Source organism: Staurois parvus, unplaced genomic scaffold (genome assembly GCF_062004578.1).
Source record: "Staurois parvus isolate SC_StPar_1 unplaced genomic scaffold, SC_StPar_1.0 ptg000048l, whole genome shotgun sequence".
Lineage (NCBI taxonomy): Eukaryota > Metazoa > Chordata > Amphibia > Anura > Ranidae > Staurois > Staurois parvus.
In genome coordinates, this window is record NW_028317844.1 from 136,948 (window position 1) to 161,028 (window position 24,081).

Below are 24,081 nucleotides of genomic sequence, written 5' to 3' on the forward strand. Positions count from 1 at the left end.
TTTAACTAGGCAATGTCATCACCATGTTTTTCATGCACATCTATCAGGCCACTATATGAGGATACACAGGTGCTCACGCTATCTTCTAGGTGGTTGACCCTCTCTCCCAAATCTTGGACCTCTGCTGTGTACTTATGAAAGCATGCTAGCATATCAGACTAAAGGGAAGAATGTAGTGATAACATGTCTTTCAACACAGTATCTGTGACTGGCTGACCTGTTGTAGGGAAGGAGGTGAATAGACCAGGGCGACATGCACTCGAGTCTGACCTCTCCTGAGCACTGATTTCCATGCATGGTTCTGACAGCTGGTCAGAGTTGGATTCCCTCCTGGGTCGGGACTTTGATGGGCTCCTAATGCTAGGGGAGGGTACCCAAATAGAGCTTTCTTTTGGTGGTATTTAATCACCACTGGTTTCTTTGATTCTATTATAAAATTTTGCAAACAGGTAATTTTTCTTCTTCTTTGATGTGCGTTGATGAGGCTGCACTGAAGCGCACTGACTGGTGGCACTAAAGGGCACAGATTCACAGTACTGCTGGGCAGCACTGTTTGAAACTAATGGGCATCACTGTTGGGCACTGATGGTCAGCACTGCTGGGCACTGATGGGCAGCACTGCTGGGTACTGATGGGCAGCACTGCTGGGCACTTTTGGTGTTGCATTGATAATCAGGTTCTACGGCCTCATGTGCAGCATTCTGTCCAGTCCCTCTGCTCCGGGTCACCTGCTGGCAGACTGCCTCGCTGAACAAGATGTCCAGGTTAATGGTCAGCAATCCTTTCTCTCTCCCTGGCAGCCTGTCTGTCTCCGATGCATTTTGCCACGCCATTCTCTTCCGGGTTTTTTCCCTAAGAATCCTGGGAGCTGTGGTTTGCCTCCCATTAATTAACATGGAGCCATCTATCTTTGGGACTACATGTCCCACAATGCTCCCTTAGTCACCACCGATTGGTCCCCTGCTGTGACCAGTAGGGAGGGGCAGAGGGGGCGGCGATCCTAGTAAGTGCCGCTCTTCCATGCTGCAGCACAAGAGGAAAAGGGAGGGGGTCCCATCAACCCCGCTACAGATAGATTGAGGGCAGGTATGCCCTTTAGGGAGCCCACTCCTCCTTAAAAGAACAGGGTCGCAAAGGTGTTCAGTGCACCCCCTCACCAATTAACCAATGGTACAAACAAACGGCAACTGCTCCAGCCTATAACTGGCCTTCACACAAGGAGCACATGGAAGGGAGACGCATGTAAAACAACAACAAAGAAAAATTCCCAGCTCAACTTACCAACCAGCCTGCAACAAACTGAATTGTCCTGTCTAACAGTTCACGTTAAAAACAGGGGTTTAGTTTGCACACATTTGAACCCCTACTCTTTTTTTAAAGAAATGGAAAAAGTAAATAAAATCACAAACACATTTTATGACAAGAAAAAAAAACAAAAACAAAGTCCCCTGAAAAGAGCAAAAAAAAAAACACTGGATGATTCTGAGGTCTTTATTTTGTGTCATCCGCATAAGGGGGGCATAGCCTGACACAAGCTTGAAGGGTCAGTCCAACAAGTAGTAGAGGAGTGTCTCTAAAGCCCACATTATTGCCAGACACTCCCCTTCCACAATATGGAATAATTTTTTTTCAGCCAGAGTGAACTTCTGGCTCAAGTACATGACAACACTGCAATTAAACCTGAATACTAAGGTTTTAGTTTAGAAAAAACAACCCATACATTAACATCTTTTGTCTTAAAAGAAAACCACAATAACGGAGCTTCCACTGACCACCAGCACAGAGGGGCAAAGTTCCAATGACCACCAGCACAAGGGAGCAAACTTCCACTGACCACCAGTACAAGGGGGCAAAGTTCCACTGACCACCAGCACAAGGGGGCAAAGTTCCACTGACCACCAGCACAAGGGGACAAAGTTCCACTGACCACCAGCACAAGGGGACAAAGTTCCACTGACCACCAGCACAAGGGGACAAAGTTCCACTGACCAACAGCACAAGGGGGCAAAGTTCCACGGATCACCAGCACAAACTGAAATCTTGTCTTATTAAAAACACATGTATTAAAACTCACAGCCAATCCAATATATATATCCTTGGCAGTACACTGACCGGCCATGCAAAAGCTCGGACAAGTTGCGGCTAATGAGTCGCCTAGTGCCACTATTCCTTTCCTAGCATGTGCATGGACCCCATGTATGCTATTAGCTTGGCTCCTGGGGCGACTTGACTTATGTGCCAACAGAGAGGGCTCTGTGTGGCCACTGCGGCACGCGTGCCATAGGTTCGCCACTTGCAAAAGAAATGTCCCACTAGATCTATAGTTTGACTGTTATCTGTACTCCTTTCATAGCTTCAAACCACCACACTGTCACACTATGCAGCACTGGGGCTTGAACTCACATAGCCACAGGATCATTGATTGCCTCCTGCTGATATCCACCAGGCTCTTCCTACTGAGGGAGATGTAGACTCACACCACCTCTGGACAACTTGGGCTCACTCCCACAGCCTCCTCTTGGCTCTCTCACATTAGCTAAGCTAAATTTATTTAGGGGTCTGCTCTAAACTAGGAGGGTGCTACAAAGACTTTGCATACCGGCCCCTTTCAGGCATGAAAAATTGAGAGGTGGACTTCCTCAATTGTCAGTATCCAGGGTCAAGAGAATGGCTTCTTCACACAGCGACCTGAATACCTTCCTGTGCCCTATAATGTATGATAAAGATGTAACACAGACCCCAGACTGAGCTGGCTGATCCCAGGTTCCATTTTCTAATAGGCATATGGCAGCCAGGCACAAGATAGTTCACAGTAACCCAAGCCAGAAAACAAGCGGTGTATGTCTTTTTGCAGTTCATTTGCTGGTTTAACTTGGATGGGAATATGCCAAAAAAGAAGTAGAACAATTGCAACAGAGGACACTGAAGCTGCTCCTTCGGGTTGTAACCATCATCTTGAGTGTGAAGATTAAATGAACGTCAATGCAAAAACTTCATAACAGTCCTGAGTAAACTGTAATGATCTCTGACAAAGTTAGCAAGGAAATTATCTAGGATCTTTAAGGCTAGTACTCACTGTGCCCTGGGAACTGTAATGCCTCCTCAGTAGTACCAGCCAGTATCTGTACTTGGTGGTTGTGGCCTGGCTACCCTGTAGAGCTTTCTGCACTCTTTCAAGATAATCTGGACAAAAGGTGTCCCAGCTCTAACTGGAACTGGGACCTCAAAATAATTTTTTCAGTGCAGTAGCCGGCAGCCCAGGAGTGCCTCAGCCCTCAGGCTAGGTCTTACTCTCCCACGAACAAGAGAGTGCTGTTCTAGGCCCCAGCCTTTTTCTACCCCTCTCAGCCCCCTAATGGTAACTCACTCTCCTGACCACGGATTGGCTGAGAGTGCATGAATATGTGTGCCAGGGTCAGACTCCCCCACTCACTATATCCCATAATTCAGTGGGATTCAGGGGGAAGTAGTTGAGCCTGTACCAGCAGAACCCAGAGCAGCCAAAAGCACATGAACAGCACAACCTAGATTTGTCGCACCACCTCTGGGAACCTCAGCCAACCAACTATATATCCTAGTATCTATACTACTATACTCAACGACCATTTTCAGATCTTGAAAACAGCCCTGGAATAAAAGAGAGAGAAAGGCAACATAACTAACTAAACCTATATACCCCAACTACATAAAACAAACCATTGAAAAATTCCCTATCTAGGGAGTCTAGTAAACTTGGTGAGCCCCAGCTCTGTACTTTAGCGCTCTGGAGGGGTTTACTGCACATACCCTCATCGCTTCGGGGTAGGACCTGACTCCAACACTCCATCCCCTTTCCCAAAACTTCCTGGTGCCACTTCTGATATGCCAGCACTTAACTCTTTCTTCACTAAACTTTGCTTGAGGTGATTGTAGCCATATTAGTGCACTTGTGAAAGAAACAATTCAGTGCCGTTTGTGCTTTTTTTGATTTGCATTAACATACAATTTTTCAGGAAAAGCTTTCAGGGTATGTCCCCTTCATCAAAGTCCAAGCAGTACTAATGCATAAAATTTTAACAGAGTGTTAACAAGACAATCTCTATGAAAAAAGCACACAACTTTGATAGCTGGTGAGATAAGGCAGGGAGAGGCCTATGGTATTGGAGGCGGGGAAAGTCACAGAGATTAGAATAGCCATAAAAATGTTGAATAGTGATTAAGGATGCCGAGGTCTACATTTAGACCATTATTTTTGTGTCAAATAGAATTATTATTCTTAGTTCAAAAGTTTTCCTTTCCTGAGTAGATTTAAAGCTCCCTATAGCAACCAAAACATTCAAGTCTCCCATAGTGTGGCCTGGTTGTTTGAAATGATGTCCCACAGGTGTGCAGAAATCATCTTCCTTATACTCCTTGTGAGTCTGTGCAAATGAATTTGTCCTTAATGTTTGTCCTGTTTCACCAAGATCCTTGGCTACATTTTTGCATCGGATGAGATACACAATATTTCTGGAGGTGCAGCTGTATAATCCTGTCATATTGAGGTCCCTTTTGTGTGTGTGACACTTTTTGATGGATTGATTTGGTTGCATAGTTCTTTTCCTAATTTGTGAATTCTTTCTTGTTTCCTGCTGATTGGTTTCTGTCTGAGGTTGGGTGGTTCGCCGAAAGCCAGCATTGGGGGTTTTTGAAATATTTTTTATAACGTTTTATTCCGTTATGATGGGTTGTACATCCTTTTCTTTCTTATCCCTTCTAATGGAAAAGAAATCTAGGATTATATGTTGTTACTAGAGGTACATGATTATTTGCTTTTTCCTCTTTGTATTGGAGGAGATGTTCTCTTTGGGTTTTCGGGGCCATGTTTATACTGGTATTGATGATTTTGCTCTTGTACCCTTTCTTATGGAAGGAGTCTGCTAATGTTCTGAAATGTTTATTTCTGTCTCCTGGGTCTGAGCATACAACCCCTGGAAAAAAGTATGGAATCACCACTCTTGGAAAATGTACATTCAATTGTTTGTGTAGAAAAACAAACAATACAGACATGCCTCAAAACTATTTTCACTTAACATTCCAACCTTCTGGCTTTAAGAAACACTTAAAAAAATAAAAAAGAAAGAAAACTGTAGTCAGTTGCAACTGTTTTTGTAGATCTAGCAGAGGAAAAAAAATATGGAATCACTCAATTCTGAGGAAAATATTATGGAATCATGAAAAAAACACTAGAGTACTTTGCTGCACCACCTCTGGCTTTTATAACAGCTTGAATTCTCTGAGGCATGGATTTAATGATCAACAAACAGTATTCTTCATCAATCTGGCTCCATCTTTCTCTTCTTTCAGTTGCCAGATCAGCTTTGCAGGTTGGAGCCTTATCATGGACCATTTTCTTTCATTTCCACCATAGATTTTCAATTGGATTGAGGTCTGGACCATTTGCAGGCCATGCCATTGACATCAGGGGGTTTATTTACTAAAGCTGGAGAGTCCAAAATCAGACTCCCTTCTGCATAGAAACCAATCAGCTTCCAGGTTTCATTGCCAAAGCTTCATTGAACAAGCTGAGGTTAGAAGCTGATTGGTTTCTATGCAGAAGGGAGTCTGATTTTGGACTCTCCAGCTTTAGTAAATAAACCCCCATATGTCTTTCTTGAAGGAAAGTTTTCATGGCTTATGCCCTATGGCAAGATGCATTATTATCCTGAAAAATTATGTCATCATCACCAAACATCCTTTCAATCGATGGAATAAGAAAAGTGTCCAAAATCTTAATATAAACTTGTGCATTTATTGAAGAGTTAATGATTGTCATCTCCCCCATTTACCTAACATGCCTTACCTGACATGCAACCCCATATCATCAATGATTGTGGAAATTTGCATGTTTTCTTCAGGCAGTCGTCTTTATACATTTCATTGGAACGGTACCAAACAAAAGTTCCAGCATCATCACCCTACCCAATGCAGATTGGTGATTCATCACTGAATATCACTTTCATCCAGTCATCCACAGTCCGTGATTGTTTTTTTTTTTTTAGCCTTCTGTGACCTTGTTTTTTCTGTTTAGGTGTTGATGATTTTCTTTTGACCTTTCTGTATGTTAATCCCATTTCCTTTAGGTGATGTCTTACAGTTCGGTCACAGACATTGACTCCAGTTTCTGCCCATTTGTTTTGTTGTGCATTTTCTGTTTTCAAGGCATATTGCTTTAAGTTTTCTATCTTGACACTTTGATGTCTTTCCCGGTCTACCAGTACGCTTCCCTTTTACAACCTTCCTATTTGAGTTGTACTTGGTCCAGATTTTAGACACAACTGACTGGGAACAACCAGAATCTTTTGCAACATTCCGTGAGGATTTACCTTCTTGAAGAAGTTTTATAATCCTCTCCTTTGTTTCAAATGACATCCCTGGTGTTGGAGCCATGGATCATGTCAAACAGCTTGGTACAACAGCTCACCAAGGTGTGCAAGCACTCTTTTTTCACAGCAGACTATTTAGCAAATGTAATCTGATGAAGATGTTTGTTTTAGAACTGCAAAGTACATGGTGATTCCATAATATTTTCCTCAGAATTATTATTATTATACAGGATTTATATAGCAACAGTTTGCGCAGCGCTTTACAATATAAGGGAGACAGTACAATTATAATACATTTCAGTACAGAAGGAATATGAGGGTGATTCCATAATTTTTTTCTCTGCTTGATCTGCAAAAACAGTTGCATATGACTACAGTTTTCTTTCTTTTTAATTTTTTTAAGTGGTTCTTAAAGCCAGAAGGTTGGAATGTTAAACGAAAATAGTTTTGAGGCATGTCTGTGATTGTTTTTTTTTCTACATATTTAAACAATTGAATGAACATTTTCCAAGAGTGGTGATTCCATACTTTTTGACAGGGGTTGTATACGGCGGTATCTAATGGCCTGACTGTGTATGATGGCTCATTTAGCATACTAGTGGTAGAAGCTGGAATTGCATCAGTCAGTGGGTTCCCTGTATATTGAGGTGTTCAGCTTGTCATCCCTGATATATACTGTGGTGTCTAGGAAATTGACGTGTGTGTTGGAATAGTCCATTTTTAGTTTCATTTATGGGTGTACCATGATAACCAATGAGTACATTTTAATATGAGTACATTTTATTAGGTCTTCTTTTCATATGATGAAAATGTCATTGATATAGTGATAGTATCTATATAGCTTTTGTTGTATGCTGTTAAAGAATCTGTCCTCCAGGTCAGCCATAAATAAATTTGCATATTGGCATGCCATTTTACTCCCTATTGCAGTACCCATACATTGATAATGGATATCATTATTGAAAGTGAAGTAGTTGTGTGCAAGAATGAATTGAATGAGCTGTGTAACATCAGCACTGTATTTGTGGTTTGGTGAGGGTGTAAAATCTGTAACATGCAGCAGTTGTTGTGAGGAATGTGTGAGGAATGTTACTATACAGAGATTCTACATCCATGGTGACTAGAAGTGTGTTTTGTGGTAATTGCTGTATATTATTGAGCTTGTTCAGAAAATCAGTTGTATCTTGTAGGAAACTAGAAGTATTTATAACTAATGGTTTTAATTTTTTTTTTTCTACCTGAGATTTGTTCAGTAAGTGTATTCATACCTGTTATGATGGGTCTCCCTGATTTTCCTGGCTTGTGGATATTGGACAGCATGTTGAAGTCCCCAATTTCTGGATTATCCGGAATTGCACTGAATTGCCAGTTCTAATATGTAAAAAATTAAACAAATATTTTTCCATAATGCAGCAACATCCACACATGTAGGACACCCAACATTAGAGGTGATTTAGTCTTATAAAGCAAACACACCTTTGCACACTGGTACTGACTAGTATTCTATTGTTTCTCTTCTCCCTCAGCTAATATGACCCCAGAGGAGACAGAGAGGGGCAAACAAGGATGTGGTGCAGGTGCCTGACATCCTCCTTATCACCTGATAGCATTGTTGACTGTTAGGATGCCGGCAGCTAGAAGGTTGCAATGGTGCATGAAAGCCTGCGGTTTTGTGTAACTAAAAGGCAGGCCTGATCCACCTGCTGACTTCTATACATTTTTTTGGTATTTTGCCAAGGAACCCATGAAGACACCTGAGGACACCCTTGTTGAAAAAGGCTAGTCTATACTAGGGTTGTAACCTCATCCCTTTAAATCTAAACACATATTAATTATACAGGTTCTGAGGCTAATTTAATGCAAATAAAGCACCAAGTGAGTTTAATTATCACCTTAACCACTTGCCGAAGGCAGATAGCCAAATGAGAGCTTCATATGACGTCCTCTCAGAATGCGCTCTCCTGCGCACACCCGGTGATCTCCATGATCGCTGTGTCCTACGGACACAGCTGCTCATGTGATGTGGTAAAAGGCCAATCACCGCGGTCTTTTACCATGTGATCAGCCGTGTCAAATGACACACTGATCACTGGGAAATGCAATTGCCGGTTATCGGCTGCACTTTCCACACGCTGTCACAGCGTGAGAAAAGTACTGCCAAGAACCAGCAGTTGTAAGAGGAGAGATTGGCACCGATCATCAGGGCACTGATGATCAGTGCTCTGATGATTAGTGCCCAGCAAGTGCCACCCACCTGTGCCCATCAGTGCCCACCAGTGCCACCCAGCAGTGCCCATCAGTGCACCCCAGCAGTGCCACCCATCAGTGCCCAGAAGTGCCGCCAGTCAGTGCCCAGCAGTGCCTCCGGTCAGTGCCCATCAGTGCCGCCTATCAGTTCTGTTTCATCAGTGCCAGCTCATCAGTGCCGCCTATCAGTGCCCATCAGTGCCGCCTGTCCATGCCACCTCATCATTGCAGCCTATCAGTGCCCATCAGTGTCGCCTATCAGTGCCGCCTATCAGTGCAGCCTCATCAACGCACATCAGTGAAGGAGAAAAATTAGCTGTTTGCAAAATTTTATAATAGAAACAAAGAAAAACTTTTTTTTTTCAAATGTTTTGCTATTTTTTTCTTTATAGCGCAAAAAATAAAACACCTAGTGGTGAGTAAATACCACCAAAAGAAAGCTCTATTTGTGTGAACAAAATTATAAAAATTTCATATGGGTACAATGTTGCATGACCGCGCAATTGTCATTCAAAGTGCGACAGCTCTGAAAGCTGAAAATTGGCCTGATAAAGAAGGGCGTATAAGTGCCCGGTAGGCAAGTGGTTAATCAGCCACAGAGTGTTTTAAAGGGATGAGGTGGCCACCCTAGTCTATACTCATCTATACACTTACACACCTTTATTCACTTATACCCAACATTACTCAGGTCTTTACACACAGTTTTTGACCCCTTGCACACAGGTGTCACAAGTTCCTGAGCATCAATAAATTATAACACGTCTGTGCAAGGGGCCTTGCTTTGAGGTCTCTATGAAAGAGACAGGCGTCTGCAGCACTGTGGCCCCTGCATGGGAAGTGCTGAGTGCATAAAAAGTGGAAGTTGTATGGAAAGGTGTGCAAGTATGTGATATATTCACAATACATCACCTATTTGCATGTGAGCAAAAGGTAGACCAGGGGTTGTGACGATCGTGGCGTCAGACCCCAGCCCTTCTCACCAAACTCGTGACCGAAGGACTAGCCAATCTAAAACCGTGCTGTCACATGCGTAACAATACCACGCCCAGCTGCACCCTGCACAAAGATTTTCCAGCTAATGGACCACAATCTGTGCACCTGCAGCCTGAGCGATTGTTACTGGGTCCGGTTAATTACGCAATTAACCCTTCACACTGTCACCGCAGGCAGGGATATATAGAGGTTTAAACACACACAGTAGCGCTCTTCAGAGACAGGGGTTCTTAGTTTGCATTAAAGACCTTTAGAAACAGTTCAACACTTTCAGAAAGTAAGATTTATTACTAAAAGGTCAAAAGGGTGCAATAAAAATATTTACAGAAAAAATGTCGCATATATATATATATATATATATATATATATATATATATATATATATACAGAGAGCAATAACACAGCAAAGAGATAACAGAAACAAGTTTAGAGAGATAAGGTACTTGCTGTTAGCCTTGGTTTAGCAGATCAAGTGTCAGAGCAAAAGGGCCTTATCTCCCAAAGTTGGTTTTGATGTGTTAAAAGGGAGAGTTCCTCAACTTCAACCAAACTCAGCTTAGCTTAGCTTCTGCTCCAAGCATAACAGCTTTTCTAGGAACCCAGCAGGGTGTCTCCCTTAAGCAGAGAACCAATCACCTCATTTGGGGAGGGTGTTGGGGTGGAGACCCAAGCTAGAACCAAAAACCCTCTCAGTTGATGTCATGGTCCATAACTTACTCTCGGTGCATTTAGCAGCCTAGCCACTAGTAGATTAATATGCAGAAGCATCTGCTGAACGTCTAGATATGAAATATGACATACCTGCTGGGAAGGAGATATAATTTTCTGCTCTTCTGCAGATGTCAGCTAGGGGGTGTAACATATCAGGTGATTTGTATTAAAGTGACCGATCTGACGATATGCCTGGTTTTTATGTAAGTCTTCCATATTCCAAGATATGAAATCATAGGGGAAAATGGATTTTGAATGTGATGTCTGTTTTACAGCTTATCTGGAATGTCTTTGAAGCCCAACGAAGGACTGGTTTATGGTTTTACGATCCTTTTCCAAGCAAGAGTCTCGCAGACATATGGGGGCCAGGCTAATTGGGGTTTATAACTATGACGCCCTCCCAAGGAGTTTCCCTGTGATCTCTGCATCAGACAGACCACATGTCACTCAACAGAGAGGGAGGGGGGATTTGGAGGCTGAGAAAGAGAGACACAAGATGGAGGACCGCGTCCATCTTTGTATGCACAATTGCTACAGGGGTCTCCACAATGTCTAAACAAAGGACCAGTTTACTGTCATTCAGACTTTAGGGGGGTAGGATTGAAGCCATTAGGAACAGAAATTGTTTTGGCATCAGTGGGTGTAGAAAGTGCATCTCTGGAATCAGGGAAAAAATAGTGCTTCATCTTCGGTGTCACTGGAAGAAATAGTGTGCCATTGTTGGTGTCAGTGGCAGGAATAGTGCCTTATTGGTGTTTGTGGAAGAACAGTGTCCCATCGTTGGGTGTCAGTGGGGGGATAATGCCCCAGCGTTGGTGTCAGTGGGAGGCATAGTGCCTTACCAGTGTTTGTGGAAGAACAGTGTCCCACCGTTGGTGTCAGTGGGAGTAATAATGCCCCATCATTGGTGTCAGTGGGAGGAATAGTGTCTTAACAGTGATTGTGGAAGAACAATGTCCCATCGTTGGTGTCAGTGGGAGGAATAATGCCCCAGCATTGGTGTCAGTGTGAGAAATAATCCCCCATTGTTGGTGTCAGTGGGAGGAATAGTGCCTTAACAGTGTTTGTGGAAGAACAGTGTCCCACCGTTTGGTGTCAGTGGGAGTAATAATGCCCCATCGTTGGTGTCAGTGGGAGGAATAATGCCTTATCAGTGTTTTTGGAAGAACAGTGTCCCACCATTGGTGTCAGTGGGAGTAATAGTGTCCCATCATTGGTGTCAGAGGGAGGAATAATGCCCCATCGTTGGTGTCAGTGGGAGGAATAGTGCCCCTTCGTTGGTGTCAGTGGGAGGAATAGTGTCCCATCATTGGTGTCAGTTGGAGGAATAATGCCCCATCATTGGTGTCAGTGGGAGGAATAATGCCTTATGAGTGTTTGTGGAAGAACAGTGTCCCACCATTGGTGTCAGCGGGAGTAATAGTGTCCCATCATTGGTGTCAGAGGGAGGAATAATGCCCCATCGTTGGTGTCAGTGTTTGTGGAAGAACAGTGTCCCACCCTTGGTGTCAGTGGGAGGAATAATGCCCCATCGTTGGTGTCAGTGGGAGGAATAATGCGTTATCAGTGTTTGTGGAAGAACAGTGTCCCACCATTGGTGTCAGTGGGAATAATAGTAGAAATTCTGAAGGACCCTCTGCACACTGGTATATACCCTTTCAAGCAGACTATGCAATAAATAAGTGTTGGGATTTGAGCACAGGGATCTCGTTTGTTGTATTGTTGGGTCAGTAGCCAGACCTGAACCTTGTATCTCTCCCCATTGTGTCTTTTCCCCTATGCTAGCATTGTGTCCACAGTAGCATTTGCGTAGGCAGGGCAGAGTAGGACTGGCCATAGAGGGATTACTTTGATGCAGTTGGCCAGCTTAAGCATGTATTGCAATATGTGTGAACTAAATATCCCTATTTATTGCATAGTTTGCTTGGAAGGGTATATACCAGTGTGCAGAGGGTCCTCAGAATTTCTAGTGTTAATATGTGGTTACACCCCTTTAGCACCTGATGGATAAATGCATGCACTAGCTGTTGGGATTTGAGCACAGGGATCTCTTGTTTGTTAGTGGGAGTAATAGTGTCCCATCGTTGGTGTCAGTGGGAGGAAAAATGCCCCATCGTTGGTGTCAGTGGGAGGAATAGTGTTCCATCATTGGTGTCAGTTGGAGGAATAACGGCCCATCGTTGGTGTCAGTGGGAGGAATAGTGCCCCATCATTGGTGCCAGTGTTTGTGGAAGAACAGTGTCCCATCATTGGTGTCAGTGGGAGGAATAGTGCCCCATCGTTGGTGTCAGTGGGAGAAATAGTGTCCCATCATTGGTGTCAGTGGCAGAATAGTGCCCCATCATTGGTGTCAGTGGGAGGAATAATGCCCCATCATTGGTGTCAGTGGGAGGAATAAAGCCCCATCGTTGGTGTCAGTGGGAGGAATAGTGTTCCATCATTGGTGTCAGTGGGAGGAATAATGCCCCAGCATTGGTGTCAGTGGCAGAATAGTGCCCCATCGTTGGTGCCAGTGTTTGTGAAAGAACAGTGTCCCATCATTGGTGTCAGTGGGAGAAATAATGCCCCATCGTTGGTGTCAGTGGGAGGTGTAGTGCCCCATTGATGTCAGAAACAGGAGTTGTGCCCCATTCATGGTGTCATTGAGAGGCATAGGACTCCAAGGGCTAGATAAAGGCAAGCAAAGGCCATATCTGGCCCCTGGGCCACAGTTTGGAGACCACTGAGCTAGAGCAAAGAATACTGGAGCTAAAGAGGGGCAGTCAGTGAGATCCCCAAACTATCTAATCAAACCTCCTCCAAAAAATAAATCCTATTGAGGAAACTGCTGTGCTCTAGTTCTTGTGGGATCATCTATCTAATTAAATGGTAAACTTCCCGGCAAAAGATGAGACAGTGAAGCCCCTCCCCGTCTCCGCCTCCTTCCTGCCATTTGTAGTAAGAAGAGCCTGTAGCGTTTTGCCAGGACTCCACTAAAATGGCGTCTCCGTGGAACAGAGCGATCTTCCAGCGTTGACATCGTTGCTATGCCGCCAGGGAGCGCCAAGCATAACAACTCACGCTGGAGACCGGTGCTGATGTGAAATGCTCCCGCCGTGTACAAAGAACAGAAAGAAACGTTCCTCTTGCAGGCAGGTATTGTGAGCGGTAAGCAGTGCTGTCAGTGCGGGAGAGATGACACAGTCTATAGTTGTACAAGGTGAGGAATAATGGAGATACTGGAGGTGATGCATGGCTGCTTTACTTTTTCTGCTGGTGCCATTCTAAAAGTTTGCTCCCTCTTCTAACTTGATAAGTGGCACGTCCGTGCTATGGAGGAGTTCTGTAAGTGGGGATGGACCTGATATTTGCTGCAACCTTTCTCAGGCTTTTTTCTACATTGAGGAGCCATTAAAAAACCCTTCATGTGTCAGGGACACGAGTGAGAGGGTCAGGGGAAGAATGTTCCTCATATTTGTAGTCATTGGGAAGAATCCCGCCATTGCAGCTAAAGAGAACATAGTTGTTGTCAGAGGTAACTTATCTGAGAGGCACACATCAATCATTGCTTAACCCCTTGCCTACCGGGCACTTATACCCCCTTCTTTACCAGGCCAAATTTCAGCTTTCAGCGCTGTTGCACTTTGATTGACAATTGCGCGGTCATGCAACATTGTACCCATATGAAAATTTTATCACTTTTTTTCTCACAAATAGAGCTTTCTTTAGGTGGTATTTAATCTCTGTTGGGCACTTTACTTTTTGTGCTATAAACAAAAAAAGTGCAAAAAATTTGAAAAAAAAAAATTTCTTTGTTTCTATTATAAAATTTTTCAGACAGGTAATTTTTCTCCTTCACTGATGTGCATTGATAAGGCAGCACTGATGGGCACTAATAGGTGGCACTGATAGGTAGCACTAATGAGGTGGCACGGATAGGTGGCACTAATGAGGTGTCACGGATAGGTGGCACTGATAGACAGCACTGATAGGTAGCACTGACTGGAATCAATGCTGGGCATTGACTGGTGCAATTGCTGGGCACTGACTGGCACAACCGCTGGGCACTGACTGGCAGCACTGCTGGGCTGCACTGCTGGGCACAGGTGGGTGGCACTGCTGGGCACAGGTAGGTGGCACTTCTGGGCACAGGTGTGTGGCACTGCTGGGTGGCACAGGTTGGTTCACTGCTATCAACAGGTGGGTGCACTGCTGGGCACAGGTGGCGGAACTGGTGGGTGGCACTGCTGGGCACCGATCATCAGGGCACTGATCATCAGTGCCAATCCCTGCTCTGACAACTGCCGGTTCTCGGCAGTACTTTCCTCACGCTCTGTGTCATTGGACACGGCTGATCACGTGGTAAAAGGCTGCTGTGATTGGCCTTTTACCACATCACGTGATTAGTTGTGTCCGTAGGACACAGCAATCACGGAGATCACCGGGTGCGCACCCCCGGGGGCTCGCAGGAGAGCGCGTTCTTGGAGGATGTCATATGACACCCTCCCACAACTTGCCGGCCACAGTGTAGCCATCATTTGGGTATCTGCAGTTGGCAAGTAGTTAACCACTTGTCCTCCAGAGGATTTACCCCCCTTCCTGACATGGCCATATTTTGCGTTACGGCTCTGCGTTACTTTAACAATTCCGCGGTCATGCAACGCTGCACCCAAATGAAATTTGTCCTTTTTTCCCCACAAATAGAGCTTTCTTTCGGTGGTATTTGATCGCCTGTCTGTTTTTTCTTTTTTGCACTATAAATAAAAAAAGACTGACAGTTGTGAGAAAAACAATATTTTTGTCTTTTTGCTATTAAACATGTCCAGTAAAAAAATTGTAAAAATAAAATTTCGTTATAAATTTAGGCCAAAATGTATTGTGTTGTCTTTGCTAAAAAAAATCCCAATAGGTGTAAATTAATTGGTTTATGTGAAAGTTGTAGCTTTTTGTTTTCTTTCTTCATTTTCCAAAAATTTGTTGCAACAAACGAGATCTGTCAAATGCTTTTCATACATCTTATCAAGTTCCTTGGGGTGTCTACTTTCCAAAAAGGGGTCATTTGGGGGGGTTTGGTGCTATCCTGGTATTTCGGGGCCTCCAAAACTGTGATAGGTAGTCAGGAAGTGTAATGAGGAAATAAAGCCCTTTAACCGCTAGCCTACAGGGCACTTATACCCCCTTCCTGCCCAAGCCAATTTTCAGCGCTGTCAAATTTTGAATGACAATTGCGCGGTCATGCAACACTGTACCCATATGAAATTTTTATAATTTTTTTGAGACCGATAGAGCTTTCTTTTGGTGGTATTTAATCACCTCTGGGTTTTTTGCTAAACAAACCAAAAACTGAAAATTAAAAAAAAAATTTTTTTTTCTTAGTTTTTGTTTTAAAATTTTGTAAATAAGTGGTTTTTCTCCTTCACTGATGTGCGCTAATGAGGCTGCAGTGATTAGGAGGCATTAGTAGGTGGCACTGATGGGCATTGACAGGCATCCCTGGGCACTGAAAGGCAGCACTCATATATGACACTGACGGGCACTGATATGTGGCTTTGATGTGCCCTGGTAGGCACTGATATGTGGCATTGATGAGGCACTCATGGGCACTGGCAGGTGGCATTGATGAGCACTGACAGCTGGCATTGATGGATACTGACAGGTGGCACTGCTGGGGCTACACTGATCATCAGGGCACACTGATCATCAGTGCTCTGATGATCAGTGTACATGTCCCCTCTGAGGGATGCCGATTACCAGCTGTCCTCTCCTCTCAAGCTGTCAGCGTGACAGCTCGTGAGGCAAGAAATGCCAATAACCGGCGTTTCCCAATTTACATGCGATCAGCTGTGATTGGACACAGCTGTTCACATGACCGAGCCGACATCTTCGGCTTTTTCCGTTGATCAGTGATCCGCTGTGTCCGAAGGACACAGCGCGCCACCGATCGCCGCACTGCATGACCCTGGATCCGCGCATGCGCGGTTAGAGTGGGAGGACATCATATGACGTCCTCCCAGAACGAGAGAACCGCCTTGCGCCCGTCTTTACTTTATATGGCAGGCGGGAGGCGGTTAAAAGCCTGAAGGTGCTTATTGGAGTTTGGGGTCCTGTATGCGGCTAGACTGCCAAATAGTATCTCACATGTGGTATCCCTATACTCGGGAGAAGTAGCAGAATGTATTTTGGGGAGTAATTCCACATATACCCATGGCATGTGTGAGCAATATATCATCTAAGTGACAACTTTGTGTAAAAAAATAAATAAATAAATTTTGTCATTTTCCAAAAACTAAATAAAAAAATAATTTTTTTCTATTGTCTCAACATGCCCAGCATTAGAAGCTTATGCCACACATCACTCACTCTTCTAACCACTTGAAGGCCAAGCCTTTTCTGACACTTTTTGTTCACATTAAAATATCTGTATTTTTTGCTAGAAACGTACTTCGAACCCTTAAACATTATATGTTTTTTAAAACAGATGCCATAGAGAATAACATGGTGAGTGTTGCAATTTTTTATGTCACATAGTACTTTTGCGGCGATTTTTCAAAAGCCATTTTTAAAAAAAAAAATGTACTTTTTTAATTTTAAGGTACAAAAACATAATATATTGGCCAAATGTTTGTTAAAATATAAAAGATGATGGTATGCTGAGTAAATAGATACCAAACCTGACATGCTTTAAAACTGCACACGCCCCGTGCAATGGCGAAAAACTGCAAACATTTTTAATATCCATAGGCGACGCTTTACAGGAGTTCTAGTGCTAGAATTGCTGCCCTTGATCCGATATTTGCGGCGATAACTCACATGCCACAGCATCTTCTGGATACAAAAGGGCCATGATGATCTCTTCCTGGAATTTTTGGAAGGATCCACTACATCCAGTTGCTTTGTTAATCACAAAACAGTTTTATAGAGCAAATTGAAATAAATAAACACACTTTTTTTACCAGCATCTGGCTTTTTGGGAAACTAAGTATGGTTTCATCATCTGGTCATTAAAGTCCACCTCTCCCATGTTAAGTTTATAGTTGTGGACACAGAGGGGCTTCTCAACAACACCAGCTGCCATGGAAATTTGGATGGTCCTGTCTACGTGAATTAAAGACAGCACAAAAACATCCTCTTTGTCCTTTTACTTAATTGCAAGCAATTCATTGTTTTTCAAGCAGGCTTTCTCCCCCTTTCTAAGAAAGGCATTTACAAGCTGTTGGGGGAAGCCCCGGCGATTAGGTCGCACGGTGCCACATGTACCAATTACAAGATTTGTACAAATGTCTAAATAGTGACATGTAAAAAAAGTTGTCCACATATAGGTGGTACCCCATATGGAAAAAGAGTGACACCAAGTCCTAAAATATCTTGTCACTGCTCCCCATATACACTGGGCATCCAGGGGGCTCCATGTGACTATCTTTTCCCTTGTAAATCTGAAAATTTCATATATAGTCTGTTGCCCTCTCACAGATCTTATACATTTTGACCGCATATCTGGCACGCTTGCTGGGGAGAAAGTGTTTGAATGCAAGGCGGCCAGAAAAATTAATGAGGGACTCCTCAACGCAGATGTTTTGCTGGGGAGTATACATATCTGCAAATTTCTGGTTAAGGTGATTTACTAGGAGCTGAATTTTGTGGAGCCGGTCCTTTTCAGGGTCACCCCAAGGACGACAGAGTGTAATGTCATTGAAATGCATAAATTGCATTATATTCTCATATCTATGCCTGGCCATGGCAGCAGAGAACATGGGCATATGATGAATCAGGTCTGTGGACCTATACAATCACAATTAATTTTTTTTAGTAATGCCCATGTTGAGAGTTGGGACCAAAAAACTTTAAATTAGAAAGCCGTAATAGGTTTTCATGCAACTGGTCTGGCAAGGTTTGAATTTGGGTTGGTGGTGATAAATTGTTGTGTGTGTATAAATTGCTTTGATACACAATGAATCCATAAAGATCTTCTGTGAAAAACAGCTCCAAAAAATCAAGGGGAATATTTAAATTTGCTGTTTCCACCTGAATTCCAGGTTGGGCAGTGAATGGGGGAAGTGCGGGTGCTGCAGAATTTGTGGGCTGCCAAACAGGATTTGCAAGCACATCCGGAAGGACTCTATGGGCCTGTATTCAAATTCTTGGTAGCTGCGGGACACTACTTGTGCTAGCCACTGCACCAGCTTGTACTTCACTTATGGGACTCGCCACATCATCAAATGATACTGCAGTGCTGGTATGTATAAGACCAGGATGTACTAGACCGCTGGTGCTCGCCTTTTTTTACCAAAAGATAGAGCGGCACTAGTAGTGGCGCTCTGAGAATCATCATGCAATTGTAACACCTCATCAACCTAGGAACAGGGTTGGGTACGCCTGACCTTAGCAAGGAACTCTACTCCACCGTCTGAGCTATCTGTCAGGGTGCCGCTGCTCTCTACAGGTTCATATTCTGAGCCTGATTCTGTCATAGAGGTTTCTCCTTCACTTTCCTCTGACATGCTCAGAATCTTGTAGGCCTCTTCACTAGTGTACCTTTCATTGGACATTTTGGCCACTAAATGTATAGATACGTAGTGCGACTCATGGGGAAAAAAGAGCATCTGGCTGTCAGGGACTGCTTGAATCGCTACAAAAAATATTTACCGGTTAGTGCTATCAGAAATAAGGCCTGATCTTGCTAACCCTGCAGTTTTGTGTGCAATGTATCAAGAGACAGTAAAACTGATATAGGGCGGAGTTTAACTGGTTAAAGGATAAGTTCACCTTTTGATAAACATATAATAAATGTACGTTGTTTTCCAGGTAAGAAAAATGTGCATTTGTTATTTTTTGTCTGCAGGAGTCTGGAAAGCATTGCACAAGCAATCAGCAGATCTCAGGTGCCATGCAGGTCTCCTGCAGATCTGTCAGTATATCTGCTTGCTCGTACAAGATACACAGAATATAACTGGATACTAACATTTTATAGGTAAAGTTAATCCAGAGAATATCCAAATGCCTCTCGGGGAATCAAGAAGGAATTTTGTGCCCTGCAAGAGCAAATTGGATCATACTTTTCTGGGGGTTTTTTTCTGCCTTTCTCTGGATAAATTGTGGACATAGAATTCCAAATTTTTTTTTGGTTATGATTCCACTGCAATTAACATGCAGTTCAGTGCGGAACGATTTGAGTTCATTCATTTTAGCTCAAATCACACTTTACCACACCAAATTCATGCACTGCTTTCGGAAACTTGCTGCAACCATATCTCATGGTACTTCTGCACTATGCAATCCGGTACAGGCAACGCACTATGTTTGGGGTGTAATTAACTTGACACCCGCTGCTGATCGCAACTGCAACGAGTTTTGAACTCAAGCCTGAAAATATGCATGAAACACGGGTTTCCCGCACCACGAACCAGCCCTTAGTAAGGTAAATATATTTTGGTAAACTAGTATGCTATTGTCTGTAAAGGCTTAGTATTGTGAAGTGTTCTTGCATGGCAAGACCACTTACTGTTATCTCACATATATATTCTTATTATTATAGCCAAATTTACCACCCTAACTCCTCCCACAGTTTTTACACTACATAGACAGTAATATACCAAAACGTGTGGATTGTTCCCGATTGGTGTGCTATTACTTTGTGGAACGTTTCGCCGCATGGTTCACGAAATATCGGCGTTTTTGTGGTGAAATTGGTCCCATAGGAACGAATGGCAGAATGTTCAAAACTAGAGTGGGAGCTGAAAAATCAGGACATGATTTCTAAACTGCCATCACTCCCTCATTTTCAAGCCCACCTACACAAATCTTATATCAAAACGTTCAGCTATCCCTGCTGACACTAAAAATGTCCAGGGCTAAGCCATAGCCCTGATAGTTTTCACAATATGACCATTTGTTTGCAACTCACGCCGCCCATTGACATTCATTGAAACTCCACTCTAGCCACCTCAAACTTGAAGGGCAATATCTAAACTATGACTGTGCCTTTATTTTTAACATTTCAGAGACATACTATGCAAAATGTAGGTCTGGGTCTTGTGATTCTCACAATATAAAGCTCTTCGCTGTAGAATTTATAGTTTTTAAACTACAACCATTTGAAGATGGCAACCACCAGTGAAGTGAGCAAGTTGGAGCAGTTTGTTTTTAACCGCTCTTCTCTGCCCTTGCTGTAGAGTGAGTTGCCATACGCCAGGTGTGTGAGCAGGCAGCAGAGTGACAAAAGCTAGAGTGTGAGTTGTAGACTACTGGTGGAGGCAAGAACACTTCACACAATTTCCCCAGAAATTGTAGCTTTTCTAGTTTATTATGTACTCTTGAAAGATCAGCTTCTCAGTTTCTCAACTCTCTGTTGTTGTAGAGTCTTTTAGGGGCTATGCTATTCAGCCACATGTTACCCTGAGTCACAGAGAGATTGCTGTAAAGACTCCATGTTTGTGCCACTTTCATAATCAGACCATGCATTGAATGAACATGCTGAACTTACGGACATACTTTTAGTTATCGTCATTAGTAAATGGTAAGAAGAGTGCAGTTGCTAAAAGATCTTTGAGTTCCAATTCTGTGGGGGAGATTTGCGAAGGCCTGGTTCACACTAGTGCGGACCGTGCTGTCTGTATTTGCTTGGGCACGGTAGCCCATTCATTTCAATGGGCTGCTGTGCTTGCATCTCCTGCATTAAAAAGATGCATGTACCTTTTTAAAAAACGTTCTGCGGTCTGAGCAGCACGATTCCATTGCAGGTGCGGGAACACGTACAATTCCTACACCCGCAACCAGCCCACAGCCTGCAGGCTAGTTTGTAAACCCAGAGATAAACTGGTGCAGCTGTGCATAATCAATCAACTTTTAACTTCAGCTTGTTCAATTAAGCTTTGACAATAAAACCTGGAAGCTGATTGGATACTATGTACAGTTGCACCAGTTTTAGCAAATCTCCCCATCTGTGTGGATTTTAGATATTCCCTAAGTGGGTATCTTCCTATAATCCAAAATAATACTTGTAAAAATTTAGCTTCTTCTCAGACTGAAATATGAAGACAATAAATTGGAAACTGCTTTGAACGTGGGAACATTCTGTCTTACAAAATTATAGCCTAAGCAACAGATCAATTCTGACAATGTTTTAAGATTTTTATTGCTCTTATTTTCTTGTGTAGTTGGGCAGTGTGGAAATCAGATTGGGTGCAGGTTCTGGGACCTTGCATTGAGAGAACATGCTTCCGTCAACAAGGTAAAACAACTTCCTTTTCAGATTTTTTTTTTTTTTTTTTTTTTTCTTAAATCCAAGGTGGCACGTACTTTATGTTTAAAGCTCCTTTGGTGACTTGCACTTCAAAATAGTCCTGAGTGGTACCAAATCAGAGAAGGCGTTCTGGAGAAGCAGGTCTGCAGGGACAACATTAATGACAGCTCATCTTCAACTTAGTCCAAAGCAAAGTAAATACTTCAAGTGTTCATGTGGCTGCTTATGCTGAGCTGTTTGGCTTAAATGCTGTTTACCTTTTGAAAAAAATAAATAAATAAAAATAATAATAAATACACATCTTTTTGCAGGTAAAAAAAATGTGCGTTTATTATTTTTGTATACTCTGCAGCCTATAAATCATTGCACCCACAATCAGCAGAGCACAGGTGCAATGTCAGGATCCTGCAGACTCTGTCAACTGTCTGCCGTTAATCCCATACAGGCAGTCAGTCCAGGAGGAATCAATGAACTACAAGAGAGCTCGCCAGCACCCTTGTAGTTCATTAATTCACAGGAGACTGAGTGACTGATGCTGCCGTGTGGGTGCAGCCATGCATTACTGTGCTGTCTTGAATTGTAACAGCGGGTGCGGGGAGAAGGTCCCCTGCCCACTGTCACAATGGGGGATCAGGACAGGTGCAGGCAGGTAATCTTGGTAACATGGTACACCCTAAATACGGGTGTAACATGTTACCAAAGATGAACTTATCCTTTAAAGTATGTTTCTGCTCATGGTCAATGCTGTGAATACATGCTGAGGTTAAGACGTTAAAGTGAGCCTGTGATAGCTTAAAAATGTAAAAGTGTCACAAGGGTAACTCTCATGCCAGTATTCACTCCAGGGATGTTGGCCTCAACAGCCCAGGCTCCTGCACACCTCCAAAGCATACAATTTGATGAGCTGGAGTCCGACTATGATCCATCACAATGCTTTAGTCAATAAAAGACGAGGAAGCTGGTGCATTCTATCAAACTCAGCAAAGTGCTAATCCATTTTAACCAAAGCCTTAATTATAGTGGAACTAACCTTAGCATTTAAAAAATCGGGAGGAGGCAGCTCTTTATTGCAGAAGACACGTGGTATGTCTCTTTTGCAATAAGACACTTGCCTGCTTGCTCACAGCCTCCTGTGCTGTTGCACAGGATTGACTGACTTCTGTGTACATGTGTAGGATCACGTGACTCCTTGTGGGCAATCAAGAGGCTGAAAACCTGGTTTACCTCCTGTTATTTATCTTTCAAATGCCAAGTCAAGAATCTGTGGACAACCTAGGTCTAGTCTTTAAAGCTTGCACCATACATTACAATTTGTACAATGCTGCTTTGAATTTGGTAGCAGTGCAGCAGTGTTGTCCCCCCATCACAGGAAGCTGCATTAGATGGACTACACTGGTAGGGTCAGCCAGTATTGTGAGACTATGTAGGGGAGATAAGGTAAATTGGTAACCACAGATGCAGCATAATATATATGGGAAGCCATAGTTCTAATTTAAAGAGCTCCAGAGGAATCATTTGAAGCCTAGACCGTTACATTTGTGGTTAGGTTCACGCCATAGGCAAATGAATACTGTAGAGCTGTTCTTACATCTTTTTAGTGTTTTAAAAATATATAACCAGATGCAAACCATTTTCTTTTTCCAGAAAGGAATTTACGATGAAGCTCTGTGCAGCTTTTTTAGAAATGTTGATACAAGGTAAGGGTTATTGTTCATGCAGAAAAATAAGAAACTTTAAATCTGCTGCTTGCACAGCCCTGAAAAACTATTGTGCATAATCTGAAGAACTGGATGTCAGTGCTATGGATCCCTTGACTTAAATTAATCTCAGAAAGCTTTGTATCGGTCAGGACAGTCTGTCATGTTGGTAAATTAATTTAGAGGATGATTGTAGTGGTTCCAGGTGTTCATTGGCCCGCTAACATCATGCTTGGGTGGTTTATACAGTTTGATTTGTTGCATGTGGCCAGTATCAGTGCCTATTCAAACCTGACCATTTTCATGCAGTAAAACACATGAATAAAAATGCATTTGAAATAGAAATTCCATTCTCTCCTATGTGGCTGGTTTACATGTATGCAATACAGTTTAGTATATGTTTAAGGGGAACTATATAGGGTCATTCACATCTTTGTGTGTGGGTTACCTCATGTGTTGCAATTCACACGCGTGTGAATAGGCTTTTAGTAGTCCTATAGCTTGCACCAGGTTGTAGGACTGTTCTTACCAAGACCTCTTTACTGATATCTCCCTGGCCATTAAATATGTCATGAAAGAAACACAATGACTGCCATTTTGACCTCTCTTTCTGACAATGTTAGCTGGTCATACTGCCTTTCTGGCGTCAATGAAACCTAGATACATGGGACAAATTTAGTGGTATCAGTATGCAATGGTAACTTGGCAATAACTTTGTGGGGCATAATTTTAAAGCAGTAAATGTGATATTCTCTGCAGGTAAACCAATTACTGTAATATAAAACACAAACATCAAGAAGATTCATCTGCAGTGCATTATTGGTGAATGTCATATTTACTGCCTTATAAATATACCTCAATGATTAATTTG

The 24,081-nt window shown here is 42.9% G+C and overlaps 1 protein-coding gene across 1 annotated transcript in view; it reads left to right on the plus strand.

Annotated features, from left to right (window-relative positions):
* The first annotated feature begins 13,425 nt into the window (after positions 1-13,425).
* Positions 13,426-24,081, plus strand: part of LOC149470275 (tubulin epsilon chain-like) — a 35,788-nt gene continuing 25,132 nt past the window's right edge. Inside the window, exons 1-3 of the mRNA XM_089664467.1 lie at positions 13,426-13,494; positions 21,428-21,501; positions 23,158-23,210. Coding sequence (XP_089520593.1) covers positions 13,470-13,494; positions 21,428-21,501; positions 23,158-23,210 — 152 coding nt within the window. The 5' untranslated portion in view covers positions 13,426-13,469. The remainder of the gene's footprint in view (positions 13,495-21,427; positions 21,502-23,157; positions 23,211-24,081) is intronic.